The sequence below is a fragment of the Indicator indicator genome, chromosome 3 (assembly GCF_027791375.1).
Source record: "Indicator indicator isolate 239-I01 chromosome 3, UM_Iind_1.1, whole genome shotgun sequence".
Taxonomy (NCBI): Eukaryota; Metazoa; Chordata; class Aves; order Piciformes; family Indicatoridae; genus Indicator; species Indicator indicator.
Window position 1 is genome coordinate 13,488,720 of NC_072012.1, and position 20,355 is coordinate 13,509,074.

General features: G+C 41.9%; 1 protein-coding gene across 1 annotated transcript in view; it reads right to left on the bottom strand.

Annotated features, from left to right (window-relative positions):
- The window catches only part of MKLN1 (muskelin 1), a 114,600-nt gene that overhangs the window by 56,085 nt on the left and 38,160 nt on the right, over positions 1–20,355 (bottom strand). The window contains exons 6-8 of the mRNA XM_054399953.1: positions 19,690–19,882; positions 10,045–10,122; positions 8,748–8,813 (exon numbers count right to left, since the gene is read on the bottom strand). Of these exons, the coding sequence (XP_054255928.1) occupies positions 8,748–8,813; positions 10,045–10,122; positions 19,690–19,882 (337 nt within the window). The remainder of the gene's footprint in view (positions 1–8,747; positions 8,814–10,044; positions 10,123–19,689; positions 19,883–20,355) is intronic.

Here is a 20,355-nt window from a genome sequence, read left to right on the forward strand (position 1 = left end):
CAAGATCTATAGATTACAAAGAGTTCTGAGATAGCAGCAGCAAAGCTTCTCTGTCTAGCCCATACTTTAGAAAGGCAAATTTATGTCGACTATGAAATCCTATTCAAGAGAAATGCCTTGCATAAAGTAACTTAACTGCTGCCACAGAAGCAAATAAGTAGAAGAGTTACAGATTTAAGTCAGTCTTTCAGGCCTATCTTCACCTTAAAGCCACAATTACTCCATGCACAACAAGTTCAATGGCTTCTCAGACTCACTGATAAAACTTGATGTGGCCTCTAAGCATGGAAGGCATTTAAGGAAGAAGTCTCTGTTCTGACAGGGAGAGATAACTAAGCTGCTCCCATTATAGAAACATTGGTCTCTGGTCTCAAATGCTAAAAATACTTCATTTTTAAACTGTTAAAACACAATGCAAAGCCAAGTCCAAGAAGAACAAACCACTGAAGACTTGCAGAGCTTTGAAAAACCCCTTTAAAAAATTACACACCAGTTCCGTTATGGAGGTAATGGCCAATTCTTAATCCAACACCAATTAAAGAGCAGAGTTAGAAACACGACTATAAAATGGGAATAGTCCTTGACCCTTACCTACCATCAGGATAGTGGTCATCACCATGGAAAGGTTACCCTGGTTCATTAACTTTAATTACCCTTCCTCCTGGACTCAGGGCTTCCAGTGTTCCCTGCAAAGAGCAGGTCCCTTTGTGCGCATAAATTCTCACAGCTCACAAAACCCACATCACCACAACAGCTTCATTGATAGCTGAGAAAAATAAAAGATTTGGCACCAGCTAAATATCCTATTGGGGCCTTGCCAAAACGTCATGCCTGCCTGGAAAAGCTTTGTTGTGCCTGATGAAATTTAATAGCAAACCTGAATGAATCCGATGAAAACTCAGATTTTGGAAGTTACCTAAATCAAGCTGACAGAATTAAGTGGCGTGTAAGCAGTGAAAGAGGAGTGCAGTCCTACAGCCAGTGCAAACTGAGCATCCCTGGGCTCTGAGAGCAACCATGATAACACAAGCGTACGGGAACAGCATGCCAAACATTCTTCATCCTGATGTAAAGCTGTAGCTTGGATGAAAAGAAGGGCTCCATCACTGTCTAGACTCAGAACAACTGGTTTCTAGTCTTCTAACAGAACTATATACAGAAAGTACAGAAGCTTCCTATAGAGGAGGATTCTATATATTTATGTATTTTTCCATTTAGTAATAGCATGTGGTGAGAGGACAAGGGCCGATGGTTCTGAACTAGAGCAAGGTAGATTTAGATTACACATTTGGAAGTTCTTTATTATGAGGGCACTGAGACACTGGAATGGGTTGTCCAGAGAAGTTGGGGACGTCCTCATCCCTGGAAGAGTTTAACACCAGGCTGGATGAGGTTTTGAGCAACCCGATCGAGTGGGAGGTGTGTCTGCCCATGATAGAGGGCTTGGAACTAGATGATCTTTAAGGTCTCCTCCAACTCAAGCCATTCTATGATTTCTATTATTTTCTAATTACACTTTGTTGCTGGTCATGTCAAGAAAATGTGGTTGGTTTGTTTGTGGGTTTTGTTTACTTTGTTGGGTTTTTTCATAGTTCTTCTAAAGTCTGCAATTTCTCTCCTGCAGTATAAGGACAAATTAGATGTTTGGTGATCTGGGGTGTTCTGTTCGTTTCATTCTCTTCCCCAACTAGTATCACACCACTTGCTCTATTTATCAATTCAGATTTTGCAGGGAAGTTTATTCTTCCAACCTGCACAGAGATCCAACCAGGAAAGACACAGAATACATGCCCAGCACTCCCAGGCATTGCCACGATTTGCATCAGCAAACACTCAGAGGAGAGGAAGCACAGGGAAGAGACCACAAACTTCCAGGCAGGAAGAGTGGAGAGGTGTGAACAGCAGTCTCACATCAATAGAACAATTTCTGCTTCAGTGGTATGAGGGAACTCAAGATAAAAGCAGGGCATCTTGCTCTGGCAAGGGAAGGATTCTTCCCTTCCTTTGTATCCAAGCAATATGTAACACAGTGATATTGATGATGCTTTATTAGAGCAAATTTCTGTTCTGCTTCAGGGGGACAGAGCAGAAGAATTTTCAAACCTACCTGCAAGGCAACAAGAAAAACGTGAAAGTAGTTATATTTATCCAAAGCTTTTACCAACTACATTTAGAAAGTCAAATTCCTCCTCCAGCACCTTAACCTTATCTCCTCTACATTTATTTTTTAAATTCAATACTTTGAATTAAATATGTTCTATGAATATTTCTGAACTGCTTGCTTAGTCAAAAATGTTTCTGTAATGTCTGAGTTCTTCTCTTCCCTAATGCTCTGGAAAACTACAGGGTGCCAGAGCATTCCTTAAATTATTAAGGGACGTACGTTCCCAAAAATTAACATATTTCCTGTCAACATCTCTTTAAGCTGTATTTTTTCACAAGGAAATGCAAAGCAGCTTTCTCCAAACCCTGTTCAATACCAAAAGTCCTGTGGCAGTTTCAGTCTAGGTTCATGTATGTTCTCCAGGTCAGTTTTTCTAACTTCTCTTAATTCCATCCTCTCCCTTTGGTGGGATTCTGGTACAGCAGAATATCCTTATCCCATTAGGGCACGAAGTGGCAAACTGTTAGAGCCAAGCTGATCAAAGATCCTCGGTATGCCTGAGCATGCCTGATTTTACCAGGGCAGATGAATCTATTCCAATCCTGGTAACATATTTAACTAAACACTTTGGTCAAATGTTATTTTCAAAGAACCACAAAATCATTTTGGTTGGAAAAGATCTTTAAGATCAAGTCCAACCATTAACCCAATACTTCCAAGTCTGTTGCTAAACCATGTCCCTCAACACCACATCTACACATCTTTTAAATGCCCCCAGGGATGGTGACTCCACCACTTCCCTGGGCAGCCTGTTTCAGGGCTTGCTAATCCTTTCTGTGAAGACATTTTTCCCTATGTCCAACCTAAACCTCTCCTGGCACAACCTGAGGTCGTTTCTTCTCATCCTATCACTTCTTACTTGGGAGAAGAGACCAACTCCCACCTCACTAAAACCTCCTTTCCAGTAGTTGCAGAGAGCAAGGTGTTCTCCTCTCAGCCTCCTTTTCTTCCAGCTAAACAATCCCAGTTCTCTCAACTGCTCCTCATACGACTTGTGCTCCAGACCCCTCACCAAGCTTCACTGCCCCTCTTTGACCACAGCCCAATACCTCACTGTGCTTCTTGGAGTGAGAAACCCAAAACTGAATGTACTATTCAAGGTGCGGCCTCACCAGTGATAACTACCAGGGAACAATCACTTCCCTGGTAATGCTTGACACACTATTCCTGATCGAGGCCAGGATGCTAGCAGTTGTCTTGGCCACCTGGGCACACTGCTGGTTCATAGCCATGTCTCAGAACATCAAAAAATTATGGACCTAAACCACCATAGTGAAAGTTGGACATGAGCAGACAATATGTGCTCCCAGCCGAGGCAGTCAACTGCATCCTGGGCTGCATCCAAAGCCGCATGGCCAGCAGGTCAAGGGAGGTGATTTTGCTCCACTCTGCTGAGAGCCCACCTGCAGTAGCCAGGTCCAGCTCTGGGATCACGAACACAGGAAGAACATGGACATGTTGGAGCAGGTCTAAAGAAGGCCACAAAAATGATCAAAGGACTGGAACCCCTCTGCTGTGAAGGTAGGCTGAGAGTTTTGTAGTTCTTCAGCCTGAAGAAGAGAAGGCTCTGGGGAAACCTTATTGCAACCTTCCAGTACTTAAAAGGGATGTATAAGAAAGATGAGGACAGACTTTTGAGCAAGGCCTATTGCAACAGGACATGGGGTGATGATTTTGAACTAAAAGCAAGGAGGTTTAGACTAGATCTAAGGAACAATGAGGGGTGGGTGAAACACTGGCTCAGGTTGCCCAGAGGTGGTAGATTCCCAATCACTGGAAGCATTAAAGATCAGGTCAGATGGGGCTCTAATCAACCTGATCTAGTCAAGATAACCCTGTCCATGGGACACCTTTAAAGGTCTCTTCTAACCCAAAACATCCTATGATTTTATGATTCTATTATATCCCGACACCCTTGGCAGAAGGCTGAACAGAGTAGATCACGTTTAACGTTCCTGACATTTAGTTGTCTACCACTTTGCAAATCACTTTTCTGTACAATCATTTCCCAGTCTATACCACTGCACACAGCTGTGCCATCCCAGGGTCAAGACTCTGCATTTATCTTGGATGAACCTCTCTGTGTCATCTCTTCAGGATCCCTTTGACTCATTCACTAGGTCATCAGCCATTGCTCTCCCAATCTCTTACCACCCCAGACTTGCTGAGAATGTATTTGAGAATCAGTGTCCTCAGAACTAAAGAGGATTCATCTCAAAAGGAATCAGTGACCTCAGAAATAAAGAGGATTCATCTCAAAAGTAAAAAAAGAAAGAAAAAAAAATCTAGATGTAAGGTATCTCAAAAGCCATCCAGGAAGGGACATCATTTCCCTCTGTAGTAACCACAGACTTACTTATCTGCAAGCAGCATTCTCCACTTCCTAAGGAGCACTTGGAGAAAAACCATAAAGCCAGACCTTAAATTTCCTTTAAGTATCACACCACTCAGTTTCTGAATCACAGTTCAGTGTAGATGGTGGCTGGATGTAAGCTAGGGCTGGTCTGGGTAGGCTGGTACAGCCGCCTTCTCAAATGTGAAAGCGCCCTGAAGTTGAGTAACCTCCAGGATTCAGCAGCTGTTTGTTTTTTAGAGCTTAGAAGCCATCTGTGTTTTGCTTCAGAGATCTCTTCATCTTGTACACAAGTCCTGTCTTTAAATATCTTATGGATAGCAGTGTTTTCCTCAGGCAAAACAGCATCCTCCTTCATGTCTGTTGCTCTCACTTCATCTTTTCACCTTTTCATGCTGCTTCTGAACGAGCCTCAGCACTTTCACTGTGCTGCCCCTCATATACACTACGGGCCCACTGTGCCCAGTGCCTTCAATCTCCCATGGTTTCCAACCTACAGATTTCTCCTCGCTTACCTAACAGAATGAAGTAAGCAGAATTCCTTCCTATCAAAAGCAAAATAACGTACAACCAAAATTACAGCGTAGATTCACTTCAGTGAGTGAACAGCAGTACAAGGCAAAACCATTTCACTAGTGTTTTCTTTTTAAAAAGTTTCACTTGCTGAAGAGAAATGCAGACAAAAAAAAAAAAAAAAAAAATCTTGGTTGCTTAGCTATTATTCCTAAAACAAGCTTGTCAGAAAACTTCTAAAGGCTTTATCTGAATGAAATAAAAGATGAATGTTTAAACAGAATATATAAAAAAGATTTATTACTTTAAGAGAATTATTTCTATATAGTCTATAATTCTGTTTCCAAAACAAAATTACATGGCTTTATGGTCCACACTGTCATTCACGTAAAACTCTCTGCCCTCTATGAGCAGAGATCAATTCCACCTTAACCACGGAATTAGAAACCAAATTTAGAAAACAGTATGCACATTCCTGCAAAGTACCAACTTTATTCCTTAAACCTTACCCATTCCCATTTTCTTCCAGTATAAGCACTGGCATTTTGAAATGCACACCATATCTGAATTATAAAAAAGCCTGAAAGGACATTGTTTACCACAGAATCACAGAACAGTTTGTGTTGGGAAGGGACCTTCAAGATATCTAGTTCCAACACCCTTGCCATGGGCAGGGACACATTCCACTTGACCAGGTGGCTCAACCTGCATCCAATGTGGCCTTGAACACTTCCAGGGAAGGGATACCCACAATATCTCCAGGCAACCCATTTCAGTGCCTCACCACTCTTATGGTACAGAGCTTCCTAGTATCTAAACTAATATCTACCCTCTTTCAGTTTAAAGCCATTACCCCTTATCACTACATGGTCATGTAAAGAGCCCCTCTCCAGCTTTCCTGCAGATCACCTTTAGGTATTAGAAAGTGGCTTCTTTTTTTTGTTTGAAGCCCAAGGCTTTAAAGTACAAAACAATGGCTTCAAGCTATAACTGGCAATGCCTCCTAGTAGATGTTTCTCTATGTACATGCCAAAAACAGCTTCCAAATTCTGCCACCCAGAGTCATTCCAGTCTGAGTGTTAATACGACTAAAAGCATGGAAGTCATCATCAGAAATGGCAACTACCAACTCAATTTTTTTCTGCAGGAAGGTATCAGGCTGCATTCTCAGTTCTTCATCCCCAAACTCCTATACTTTCATTTCAAACTGCTTTAAGAGTTCTCAAAAGCACAGAGAACACTGCATTTATTCTAAGACAGCTGGAATAGCTATTAAGAGCATGAACACCAGATGGAAATGAGCTACAGCACAAGTTACTGGAGATGCCAGAATTGCTCTTTTAATTGCTTTCTGTCTACCTTAATTGGAAGACAAAACATGCTAAAAGGCAGTTTAGATTAAGTTAAACTATCTTCTACCTGCAACTCAAAGTATAAACAGAGTCTCAGTGACTCCACCTACTATCAATAATTTCGAATGTAGCTCAACTGCTTGTCAGCCTCTATCCTGTACCCCAACACCAACACTTGCATCCAGCAGGCTCAGTACTATTGCAAAACCTATTAATGACTAAACAATTATGAGTTTAATAACTGGTTACTACTTAAATGTATGATTTTAGTGTTTTATTTAATTTCTGAAACATTAAAGTTGAAGAAAACACTTATGTTTGAAAAGGACCATAGCCCTTTAATGGGGAGTGCAAAGTGAGCTTATTTTATTTCATCTGTGAAAGACTTCCTAATAAAACAACTCAACAAATGTGTGGGAAAGGAGGATGTCTTTAAAGGAAAGATTCTGCCCCTGCTCCTTTTTCTATTAACACTGGATTTGCTCAAGGTTAGCCAGGGAGCTTCACAGCTCCAGCCTGTGTAATGCATCCTGACACAACTGGCAAAATTCCCACAGTCTCATTAAACTTTACTTATATTCAAAAGGAAAACTCGAGACATCAGCAGCAGCTGGTTTGAAGAGAAACAGCACCAAGAACTTCCTCTGGTCTGGTCATGAGCTGACTTATGTGGCAGAAGTGATGCTCTCAAAAGCATTTAGGTTTCTACCAGCCTCAGTGGGCCTGGAAGCAAAACTAAGAACAAATATCCCTCTGAAACGTTCTGATGATATCTCACCCCTACATAGAGCTGCATCAAGAAAGGATTTGCATGATGGAGGGAGAATCCAGTTCTCCCCAACTGTGACTACCTCTGGAGGTGTTCTACAGCCAGCTTTGTAGAAGTAAAAAAAAAGGTATCAATGCTTTTTTTTTTACTGCCTCATTGAAGTAGAGTGAAACCTTCAGTCAAAGAAAATAAGCTTAATAGGACTTAAAAGAAACCAACAGCAATGGAAATGAAGACTCACACTACCAAGAACACATTATTTTTTAGGAGGTCTAAAGGGCTATCACTTCCAAGAGGATAAGTCTCATGTCTCTTTGGTGTGCTTCTGAGCCAGTCCCTGTCTACTTATTCAACAAGGCCACTAGGGAGCGTTCCCAGCCTCTTTTGTGGGCACACACCAGCCTGCCTCCAGCAGCACTTTATTCTAATGAAGTTCAAACCAAAATAAATAAATAAATTTGCTTTCATAAACGAAATAACTCAAGTGCCTCCTCTGAAGCAGGAACTACACCCTGAGCAAAAGCCAAAGACTGCAGCTACTGCTGCTTTTCTGCTTGTTCACTATGACTTAGCAAATTACTCTTGAAGGTACTATCCTGTCACATGCTCCAGTCCCTGTCCATATGACCACAACAGATACTGCCATAGCATTTTTTTGCCAAGTCCTGAAATGCCACCCTATATTCTTCTCTGCTGCTCACACCCTAATCCCGTTTCTCTTTTCCTAAGATTGTACCTTTCACTCACACAAATCATGTACCTCTCAAAGATGCAGGCAGATGCACTCCTTTTTTCAGTAAGGAATGACATAGCACACAAATCTGATCAAACAAAAGGCAGAGATACAGAAAATGAAGAACAACCACCACCACCAGAACTGTTATACCTTCCTATCCTTCTTTTCTTTCTCTTTCTTCAAAAGAAACTGAACAATGTATTCTTCTAACTGCTGTAAGACAATGTTTTAGTAACAAAATGTCTATCAAAGTATATTTAACAGGAGTTTCTTGCACACTGTGGGAATTAGAAGCCACTCCAACAAAATACAAGGAATGTTTCAACATATCTGATCTGCTCCGGTGCCATTCCAAAGAGCACAGCATGTAGCAGATAAGGGAAATTACCTTTCCTGACTTCTCTTGTTTAAGTTTCTGCTCAAAGGAAGGTAGGAGGGACAAAAAAATTAAGAAGAATTATTGTTGTTTCCTTGGTTAAGGCAACTAAGGCGTAACAGAGAGCTTTATTGGGGGAAAAGGGGTTGGGAAAGGCAGTTGGAATAGAGATCCAGGGAGAAAGCAGAGTATTTAATCCAAATGTTAGAAAGTTAATTTTTATCCTTAAAAACTGAAGTTAAGACAGTCTCTGAAGAAAAACACATTTCCATATTTATCTGAATCACTGAATCATTCAGGTTGTAAAAGACCCTTGGGATCATCAAGTCCAACCGCTAACCCCCCTCTGCATAGTTCACTCCTAAACCATATCCCCAAGCAACGCATCTAAATGACCTTTAAACACATCCAGGGTTGGTGACTAAGATCTGGAAAACTTCCAATCCAGTAATAGAATTAGTTAAGAAATGTAGCAACTACTCACCTGTCTGAACATCTATGACCATCTGATGGCCCCCTCTCATCCCTGGTCGGCTGTCTTCTCCATCACCTTTAAAAGAGAGGGAGAGGAGAGGTTTCCATTACAAGATTTTTAAACCAAAGAACTATATCCTCATGTATAGCCTAAATACTACAGAAGCAACTTAGTAAGTCATACTTAAAACGTCGGCACAACACTTTTGGCAGGAATCATTCTCTGTCCATTACAAAACTGTACGGAGTTTTAGACTAACTTCCTGGTGACTGACAGTACCAGCAGAGAGAATGCAGGACTCTGCTGCAATTCCAAAAGCCTCGGAAAAGAGCTCAAGAGTTTCTTGCCCATGAAAGCCCACACATACAAAAACACCAAAAAAACCACGCAACACAAACCTGAGCTATCTTTGCAGCTCTCCAGTGGTGAGGACACAGATGTGGAGAGATAGAAGGAGAGGAAAAGGTTGGCTGAGAGCTGCCTGAAGGCTGAGCAGTGAGAGCAGATACGCAAATGCCAGGGCAAATATACCCACGGAACAGAGGCAAAGAGGTAATGGTATAGATGTGGCATAGCCAGCTTTGCACTACTTATTCTCACATAAAAGGGAATTCCAGCTGTCCAATTAAAGCGGCTTTCCAACCACTTCGGATACCTTAAGTATTCAGGACAGGTGTCATCTATGGGAAGTAGCACTAGAAAGATAACCTGCATTCTGCTGGAAGAGAAATCTGCTTGTTTTTAGAAAAAAAACCTCTTCCTAAGAGGTTTGGATACAGTGCTCCATATTTGGCAACTGTCACCTGGAATCCTACATTTGCTGTATGACAGTGATTTTTGTACTCTACAGACAAGGCTGCTGCTACGGGTTTCTTCAAGGCAGAAAGCAATGGAACAAGACTCTGCAGTTTACATTTGCTCTGTGACAGACCAACACTTCAGAAGTTGCCTCTCAAAACATTCCCTGTTTAACATATTTATTTGCCACTCTTTGCTGTAGATTGAAGTTGCCTCCCTGCATTAAATCCAGTTATATGAGTAACTGCTCTCGTGCTTAACTTAAACTGAGATCGGTTTTGAACTGATTAGCAACCCCTAAAGCTTCAGCTAGTGCTCCTTACTCAACCAGAAACCAGGCTGCATTTCAGTGACTTTGCAGACAAATGCAAATTTTTCATACATGAAACCATTCCCTAGAACAACAATTCTAGAGGAGCCTTTCTTGCATCACTTTCTTGCTCAATATCCTCCAAGGAACAAGAGGGAACTGGCAGTACACAAGTTGTATCTTAGGAAATGTCCTTACCTTTGGTGCTCTTGGGGATGATCTGCCCCCAGCGAGGTTTATATTCTTGTTGACTGATATACTGATTGAATAAGCCATCTGCAAAACAACCATTTTGCTGTATAAAACATCCATTTGCTTCTAGTATATCAAAATCACTTTTAACTCAAGGAACTTCAGCCTAAGTCAATCCAGCACATTACTCTAAAGACTCCATTTTAAAGAAAATTCTTTCTATATGTCAGTTTGTTAAACTTGTTAATGAATCAAATGTGTAAGCACTAAAATAAAAAGAATACTCATTACTAGATCAATCAGGAATTACCCAGTCTGCCAGCCAGGTCATGCCAACCATCTATAAATCCTCAGTCTGCTGCATTTAATTAAGAATAGAATCCCTCCTCCTTATTTAAGCAAAAGGAAAGTTGCCAGTGCATGTAGAACTCAACCATTTCAGCACATGTTAAGTTTAAACTAGGTCAGGCAGCATCTCTGGAACTTCATCTAAGAAAATGGCAAAAAAGAAGATTGTTTAAATGCTATGATAAGGGACAACCAAGCACTGGGTGACAAACAATAATAGTTTACATTCTCTGCAGAGAGTTAAGCAAGAGGAGAAACAGAAGGCGCATTAGGTCACTGACCAGATATGCCAACCACATCACTTCTGTAGGGAACATTAACTCCAGCACGCTTCATCCAAGCTCCCTTTGTGCCTTCCTCTCTTCCTCCGTATCTTTACCACATTCCCTCTCTTCAGTGTCAAGAGGTCAGTTTCTAATTCATATTACATGTTATCACACAACAGTGGGAGTTGGAAGGGATCTTCTGGAGATCATCTAGTCCAACTCCCTTGCTCAAGTGGGTTCACCTAGAGCAGGTTGCACAGATTCACATTCAGGTGAGTTTTCGAAATTCTCCAGGAAAGGAGACTCCACAACCTCTCTGGGCAACCTGCTCCAGTGCTCTGTCATCCTCAAACGAAGTATTTTTAGCTCATGTTCAGATAGAAGTCCTTGTGCTCCACTTTGAGCCCATTGCCCCTTGTCCTACCACTGGGCACCACTGAAAAGAATCTGGCTCCATCTTCTTGACCTTTGCCCTTGTGACCTCTTAATTTCCTCCAAGCTAAAAAGCCCCACATCTCTCAGCCTCTCCTCAGAGAGATGCTCCAGTCCCCTCTCTGCAGAGCTGCTTTCCCACACATCTATCACATAATTGTTTGAGATTCAGAACACCCATGCTCTCTTGGACTGCTTTAAGGTCTGGGAAGGCTTTAGCAAGCATTTGGGGAAAGTGTTCCTATTTTTCTTCAAATATTTCCTCTTGAAATCCTACATTATCATCTGCAGACACAACAAACTGAGATCACTAATGACCAGCCTCTTTAACACTGCTCACCTGGTTACATTCCACACCTCATCCCATCAACGCAAGACACAAGCTCTTCATGACAAGCATTTGTTCCACATTTATATATCCCATGGAAAAAAATGAGAGTTCACCCAGTTTGCATCATTAGCACAGTGTCAACTACCACAGGCAGATTAAAGACTCGAACGATAGATATTCATGGTTTTGCACTGAAACAGGTAATTGAACACACACTGCTCCACGATCAAGACTTGTTAACCACACCCTGTCCAACAGCCACACTCTTTGGTAGAATGGGGCCTGGCTCAGGAACCAGTTTTATGTTTCCCAGCAGAGAAAAGAAAAATGAAATTACTAAGTTCTGGCAAGAGGGTTGGACTAGATGATCTTTAGAGGTCCCTTCCAACTCCTAACATTCTGTGATTCTCCATAAGCTGTATCTAATACTTTATAGAATCATAAAATGGTTTGGGTTAGAAGGGGCCTTTCAAGATCATCTAATCCACCACCCCTGCACTAAGCAGGGACATCTACTAAATCAGACTGCTCAGAGCCCTATCTAATCTGACCTTCTATTTTTTACAGGAATGGGGTATCTACCACCAATCTGGGCTACCTGGGAGAGTGGTTCACCACTCTCAGTCTCCCCTTCCTCTTGCATAAAACCATCACCTCTTGTCCTGTCACACTGCTCATGAGTCTGTCCCCATCTTTCTTAAGTACTAAAAGGCGACAGTTTTCCGTGGAGAACTTAATTGTTCTTCCAATCCCAGTAACTGTGTCTTTGAAGTAAGAATTTCAGAGATTCGGAAATTTATCTACAGAAAATTCCCTGGTAGGCATACAGACAAAAAAGAATAAGAGTCCTTACCACACACATCTCTAGTTATTTACAAAAAGATAAAATTTTCTTAAGCATGACACAATGTTCAGAGAACACATGAAAGCATTTCCTGGCATTCTGCAGTTTGTCATGACCAGAACCTAGGTTTTAAATTAAAACCCAAGTGAGCAAGTACTTCACAGAATAGGCTGGAAGAGACCTCTGAAGATCTAGTCCAACCTCCTCCTGCTAAAGCAGGGTCACCTATAGCAGGCTGTCCAGGATCATGTCCAATGGAATCTCCAAAATAGATACCATAACCTCTCGGGGCAGCCTGCTCCAGTGCTCTGTCATCCTCAAAATATGGAATTTTCTCCTTAAGTTCAAATGAAACCTTACCTTCTGTGTTGTAATTTATACCAACTCAGGCCAGCCCCACCCCCTTGACTCCCACCCTTTAGATACTGAGCAGCTTAAGATCCTCTCTCAGGCTTCTCCAGGCTAAACAGCCCCAGATTTCAGCCCTTCCTCACAGCAGAGATGCTCCAGTCCCCTCAACATCTTTGTGGTCCCAGGACAAGATGAATACTTTCCACTTAGAGACCACATAATAGGAAAATAAGGGCATTCAAGATTTCCTGGGAGGTGATGAATTTTGGTCTTAAAAAATAAAATTGCTTTCAACTTCCATAAACTCAGGCCTGCAGGTTTTTCAAATTAAATATTTGGTGAAAGCAGGGCAGACTTTACTTCCACCTGTCTTAGAGCCAAAAACATCAGCTCACTCCAGCATTATGTAATTGAGGAAAGCCAAACGTTTGCTCAGCTCATGTAGAAAAGTGGTTTATTTTGGTTATAAGAGTAGGGTTCCTAACTCCCACTTCTTCAGCATTTATGATGTTGGGACAAGATGAGAGAGGTTTTATGCTTGTGATTTTGTGAGTTCTGATTCAGAAAAGCCAACTTCCAACAGAAATCCCATACTGATTCAGGCAGGATTTTTTTTTAGCCACAAACCTAGACAGAAATCCAGCCTTTTGGTTATCATTAGAGTGTTTGGTCTTCAAGACAGAACGCAAAACTGTATTTATGCCCACGGCAGCCAATAGCTAATTGGACATGAATAGCTCAAGAGGATGAGTTACACCACATATGATCTGAAAGGGTGATTTAACCTCTCTCCCATGCTAAACACCCACAGGCAGCACTTGTCAAGATATGACACTTCTCCCCTACTGTGCCTTCAGCCTCTTAATAATGCTTCTTGTCTTCCATGGGACACTGGTTTGGAAACAGTCCAGCTTGTTTCCCAGAAATGTTTCTTTCTGCTGGGAGCAGCTCCACATTCATTCTACTTGCACTGCAAATCAGCAGCAGCTTGTTTTGGAAGCTGAATCACCACCTGTCTGACACCACCAAGGGAAAAAGAAAAAAAAAAAAAAAGGAGGATTTCCAGGCAGATTCTGCATCTGATCCCAGACCTATTCTACCACACTCCTTATGTTCCTTGCTAGGAGAGCCCTGCTGACAAAAAGGTCTCCAAAGCTTCTGCAAGACAGTGGAAACCAGATCTAGGCCTGCTCGGGTTTGTCAGCTGTTCCCAGTGAAGCAGTAGTTTAAAACAAATTTCAAGGCTCCTGTAGAACAAAAAAAGTGTTAAGTGGAAGTTTTTAGAGAAAATTTTTTTCTTCTTCACTCCCAAGGCCTCTCACTTCAATGTCCATGTTTACTCTATCAAATCATGGCCAAAAGCAGTACACTTATTTTGTACTATTTTCAAGCTCTTTGCAGCAAGTTGTGATGCATTTTGGATGTAACAACATCAAGTTCACCATGGTTAAAGCTCAGTAAATTCTACCTCTCTGATAACCAAGGCTTTTATTTTGTCAGCCAAATTACAGGTCACCTGGAAAGGATTAGGACAAACATTGACAACAATAATATTTAACTTGATGAAGCCAATCAGAAAAAAGTAAAAATTAACAAGGTGCATTTCAAAGCTGTATTGTCTTTAGGCATCAGACTTCTCTAGACAGAATCACTAGAATGAATCACTAGAATCTATTCCCTTCATTGTCAGTAACTGAAAAAGCTTCAAAGCAACATTTAGCCCATAGTTTCTGGGTGATGGGGTTTGGTTTTTCAAGATCTTTCTTAATCCAAAGCAAAGAAGAGAAAAAAGAAAACCCCACACCGGGACAGATTAGGGTTTCTGTAGTCATGAAAAAAAAAAATCTTGCTAAAGAAAACCTGAAGCAGAAAACAAAGATGACACCAGATAAAATCCAGCCATTACTCAGCAATTTTCTTAAGATGTGGGAGCAAAAAGGAAATGCACGATTTTCTTCCAGCCTCAAAGCTGTAACATTCTCTTGCTCTTTCTTTACAAAAATAAAACAAGGTTTGCTTTCAAGTATCTACAAAAGATGCTTTTTCTAACCCAAACTCCACCAACAACCAGAAGAGTTGTCAAGCATTGAACAGGCTGCCCAGGGATGTTAGAATCAAGATACATGTGTCTGTCTAGAACTTGCAGGGGTATACAGTTCTTCCTGTGCCCGCTGAGTTTTGGGAAGACACTGGAGCCTGCAAGCTGTCCATCACAACTTCTTGTTTGCCATACGGGGCTGACTTCTCAGCAGATAAACACATATCACATCCTGACACGAGAACTGCCAGAAGGAACACCTCAGCCCCCAGAATACTAATATGAAACTAGCAGATCTTCAGCCTGTTCCAAGCAGCTTTCTGTGTCTAGAGTAGCTGCAAAAGAGTTCAACGAAGTCATTTGCACTTCACATACTCTCTGTAGGAATATTAAACAGATTTATCTTCCTTCAATAACATAGGATATCTGAAAGCTTGTTACAGTTTGAAGAGGGAACTTTGGCCTAGTCCCCAACTGCAAAGAAGTAAAACAAGTTACCATTGGATGTAAAAGGCAAATAATGATACGGTCTATATAATTCATTGGATTGCTTGTGGGAATATATAGCAGAGGCATAAACAGTTCTTTCTCTCTTCTTCTGTCACTTCTGCTTGCAACTCTCCTCTCTCTCTTCTGTGGCCTTGCTGGGGGTATCTCTGTTTTGACTACTGTGAGGTAACAGGAAGGAGGGAGGGAGTATGGGGAAGGAAGTGAACAGTCCCCCTGGATCCATCCAGGTGAGGAGTTCGTGTTGTTTATAAATTGTAAATATATATATATTGTACATATATTGTATATTTTGTACATATTCGTTGCATTTCATATTTCTAGATTGTAGTTTGCTTGTAAATATAGCTTAATTTGCTTCCATCCCAAACTGAGCTGGTCTGGCAATTTATTTTGGGGGTAGTTTCTCCAAATTAGTTGGGGGGTAATTTCAACCCACCTCAAAGCTATAGGAATGCATCCAAATGTGAAGCATTTGAACCAAGTCTGTGAACCAACTGAGATTTAGGGAACCTTTTCTTTTTGAGAGGAAGTCAGGCAGCTGCCAGAGTTTCCATTTGCCCGTTTTCTAAGTGTAATGCACAAGTCAAAAGAATCTGCGGGAAAAGTGTGGCTGCCTGCCACTGTGCTCTCAAAAGAAATCATCTGGTGATGTGAGGTGGAAGACAGCGTTCATCATTAGCAATGCAAAAGAACAAGAGCTAGCTCTGCTAGCACTAATTCTTGACCACCTACTCTTTTTCTACATGACTAAGCCTATGGAAATAGCCTGCAAGAGGTGCATCACATTTCACTTTTTAACTACCTACCACTGCAAATTTTAGCCTCTCCAGAAGAGATTTTAGGCTGAACTGAGCGTGCGGTATCTGTCAATCTCATGGAGCTTCTGTTTGTTCCTTAAAGGCAATGAACTCCCTGTTCAGCAAGAGGTCAGAAGTTCACATATTCATGTCCAGCCTGTTACAGAACAGTTCGCTCTTTGAACAATTTCAGGGATAATTTAAGAGCCTGTATATCTCAATTAACTCTACACTTCAACTACACTACTACGACCAGGCAGAGGACTGAAGTTAATATGCTTCCAGTTGGAAAAACAACACACAGGAGTTCAGTCGTAAGAACACCCACACCTCAGAGACTAGGCAACAAATGATGAAGACTTCGCAACAAAGCCGCTGAGGAAGTAAAATAGTAAAATGCTAGGTGCAAATGAGCCTTTTTCAAACAGAGAGGCTTGAGAGATGCAGAAATGAGTGAATTGTGGAGGACCACAGCAAGCAGATGGTAGCAATAACACAGGAGACCACGCTAAGGGCTGAAAACGTCTATTCCAATCCTACCAAGAAGGATACAGCTGTTAAATCCCAACTACACTCAACACCTTGACTTGGCTGTCATCTTGTACTGCTCAGGACAAACTATTCCTGCTGCAGTTGCAGTTTTTTGTGGCTACCAGAGGAGGTTTGTCCTACCCTCTCCCTCATCATAGCCTGAACAACTCCCTGACCTGCTGTGACATGCGACAGCATGAGCACGAGTGCCAGGGGACACACTGTCCTGAGTAAGGGCAGGACTAACCCAGTCAGTAAAAACATACAGTTGTGTCAGCTTAAAGCAAATACGGGATCTGGCCTCAGTGCCTCAGGACAGAAACTTCTAACTGAAGGTGCTGAGAAGTGGCAGAGCTTTAAATGGGTACAAAAGCTGAAGACAGCACAAAGAATTGCAGAAGGATGGAGAAGGAAGGGTAATGTGTTCAAAGACAAGCAAAATCATTAAGGATGAGCAATGGAGCAATGGGTGATGGGTACACTGACATTTAACTTCCACTAGCCAGGTGACAAATTAAAAAGAAGCAATATAAACATCCTCATGCATATTACTCTCTCCTTGAGCAGCAGTGACAAATCTTAATGATGCCACTTGAAGGCTGCTCTGCTAAGTTATCCACAGCCTCTTACTTTAGCTGTTTGCTGGAACACAGAATGAGTGATAAAACAAGCTGTTCCTCAGCCTCCCAAAAAAAAGGATATGATTACAAGAACCAGGGCAGCAGGATTATTCACATCAAGAAGGAAGTGTCCCTTTGTCAGTTCAATACAAGGCCTACAGTCTTCCACCAGGTTATATGTCAATCCTTCCTCACCTGGAAAGGCTGAGCACTGTAGATAGTAACCCCACTCAACTCGAGAGAGAACAGAAATACCACCTCAGCTTAAGTCCCAGGGATAAACTCGCTACAGGGATCCCTCACTATCGTAAAGGTATTGAGTTGCTGAAGTGTGTCCAGAGAAGGGTAAAGTTTGTGAAGGGTCTAAAAAGTCTTAGGAAGAGCAGCTGAGAGAACTTGGGGTTCTTTAGTCTGGCGAAAAGGAAGCTGAGGGAGACATCATTGTTCTATACAACTACCTAAAAAGTTTGTCGTGAGATGGAGGTCAGTCTCTTCTCCCTAGTATTAGGTGATAGTATGAGTGCAAATGGCTTTGAACTGTGACAGGAAGGTTTAGGTTGGATATTAGGGAAAGAAAAAAAAAAAACAACCCTTTACTGAAAGAGTCATCAGGCACTGGAACAGGCTGCCAGGGGAGCTGGTGGAGTCACCATGACTGCAGGTGTTCAAGAAATGTGTGTACATGGCACTTCAAGACATGGTTTAATGACAATGGTGGTCTTAGGTTGACGGTTGGGCTTGATCTTCAAGGTCTCTTCCAACCGAGACAACTCTATGATTCTATGAAACTGCTGAATAGAATAAATGCAGTACATTAAATACTGAAAGAAATGGACACGTAGCAGCTCGAAAACTAAGGCCACAAACATTCACTTCATTAATGCCCTACCCAAAAAAAAAAAAAAATCCATTTTTGAGGAAGCTTTTTTCAGTATGTTCTAGACTTCTAGGGAAATTCCACTTAAGAAATAGTTTCTACTACAGCCTGCAATGAATTGGAAGGAGAATGGCTTCTAGGCACTGACAAAATTAAGCCATGGCCAAGGCAGCAGACTGATGCATTGATAAAATCATCACCACCAGCATCTAGACCTCCTCTGGCTCTCAGCAGTTCCTGCTTCATATTGGTGGGCTCATCAGCTCCCCCCAGGCACTCATGTCTTTGAGAAACACTGCAAAGACACTTAACAGTCAGCCACAGCTCCCTGCTGCTTTTTCATCCTGCAACCCTCCCTTTTGCCCTTAAGATTCAGGAGGAAGCTGCCAGTTGCAAAATGCCCCTGCATTGCAGGAAGCTGTTCACGCTCTCATCCCAGCCAGCAACACGACATTGTCTCAGGAGGGTGAGGAGGAACTTTGGAAATTCTCAGTCTCAACGCCTGCAGCTGCTCAGGGATCTCGGTGCAGGCCAGAGCTCAGCTGTTCTATCTACACAATCAAGAAGCCTTGAGCCAAAACCCGTAGAAAGCCATTTACCACAGTTTGTGACAGCCTGTTGCAACAAGCTCCCCAACAGTGTGAGTAGCTGAACAGCTTATTCACAACAAGATTGTGGGTTTTCATAGAAGACAAGCCTCAATTTTAAAGCTATCGTTTCTATCATTCTGAGAACCACTTCCAACTTCAGTGGTACAAACCATACTGGAGTCAAGCAGGTATGCTGGCATTTGTCCAAAAGGCATTACAAAATGACTGATTAGCCCAAAAATTAAAGAAAAAAATCTTTGGTGCCAGACATCCATGAAACTGGTCAACTCAGCTCCTAACTCCACTGGAATTAGACACGAGGCTCTCATCTCATACCAGTACAAGTTTCCCATAAGTCATAATCACGATTCACTACGCCCACAACCAAAAGCACCTCTGCTTTCTCAGTCTGGGATCCAAAACCACTGTATGGGTCTTAGGGGGTACTTCAGTGCTACACCCAACTGTTTTTGTATTCCATTCTATTAACAGAAAGTCCATCTCCCTCGTTTTAGGAGCTGAGAGCTGTTTACACCACTGTTCTAAGCAAAAAGTTTCTGAGTAAAAAATTAACAGTTGCTAGAACGAAACTATCTGCCAATGTCCTGCTCTGTAAACAGCCTGTGCCTCCAGTCACTGTGACTTGTACACCATTCTCCAAAGACTATTCTCCCCATAAGCAAAGACAGCTTTCTTACTCAACCACAGCTAAAAACTTCTGCTGAAATACCAACTCAGTGGTAAGCTCTAACCAGAAACCATGATCAAGATCACTACTGAGAACTCAAGTTTTATGCTCCCCTGCTCACCACTCATGACTTTTCTGGGAGTTACGCCCACCTTCTGCTTGCCAGCCACACGAAGAACTTATCTTTACCCACTGAAACGCACCATGCTGTCGTCTCTGAGGGAAAGGCACTCCCAAAAGTAGACTGATTTCACAACAATTTTTAGCTTTCATCATACACATCACAAGATGAGAAGCTGAGAGCCCACCACGTTAGACATGAAGCAGCACATGGACATTCCAATTCTACTATGAAGAACATTAACATTCATTAAGCAGCATCATTTCCATGCTTTTAATTAGCATACCAGACCCCTTGACAGTCTTACCATTCACAGCTTTTTCTATCAGTTCTTCACAAGCATCAAAGTCGCCTTTCAACACCAGCTTGTCATGCAGGTCTGTCAACATAGGGTGCTCCAGAGCAATCTTGGTTTTCTTCTGCAGTGACTCAAAAGCTTCGGTGTAGTTGTGCTGACGAAAATGCTTTAGGCAAAGGCGAATGGCTTCCTGTTCACGGTACTACTGGAACACAAGAAAACCTATGAGACATGTGGATTTTGCTTTTACCAGCACCACTGGGAACTACCTGTGAACCTGCCAGGAGACAGAAGCAGGATCTCTTACACACTGCACATAAATCGCTGACAAGCTTACAGAGGAACACTACATTAAAGACACTACAAGCTGTGCACGCATTTACTTTCCAACACTATAGAAATTATACAACTTGGTACCATCCAATTTAATAAGCAGAGAAGAAGAGAGTGCACAGTGTCCCAGATCTCTGGAGTGACCATTATTTCTAGCCCCCCCCCCCCATCTGCTTGTCCCTGCTGTTCAAGGCCTACACCAAGTACAGGGCAGGAAAAAGCCTTCGCTATCAGCGTTACATAATTTGATTGTATGACTCTTACATAACAAAATAATTTAGAAGAGTAAGTAGGTCACAGCTTTTCGAGAGGCAGAAGAAAAAAAAAAAAAGCCAGGAGAAC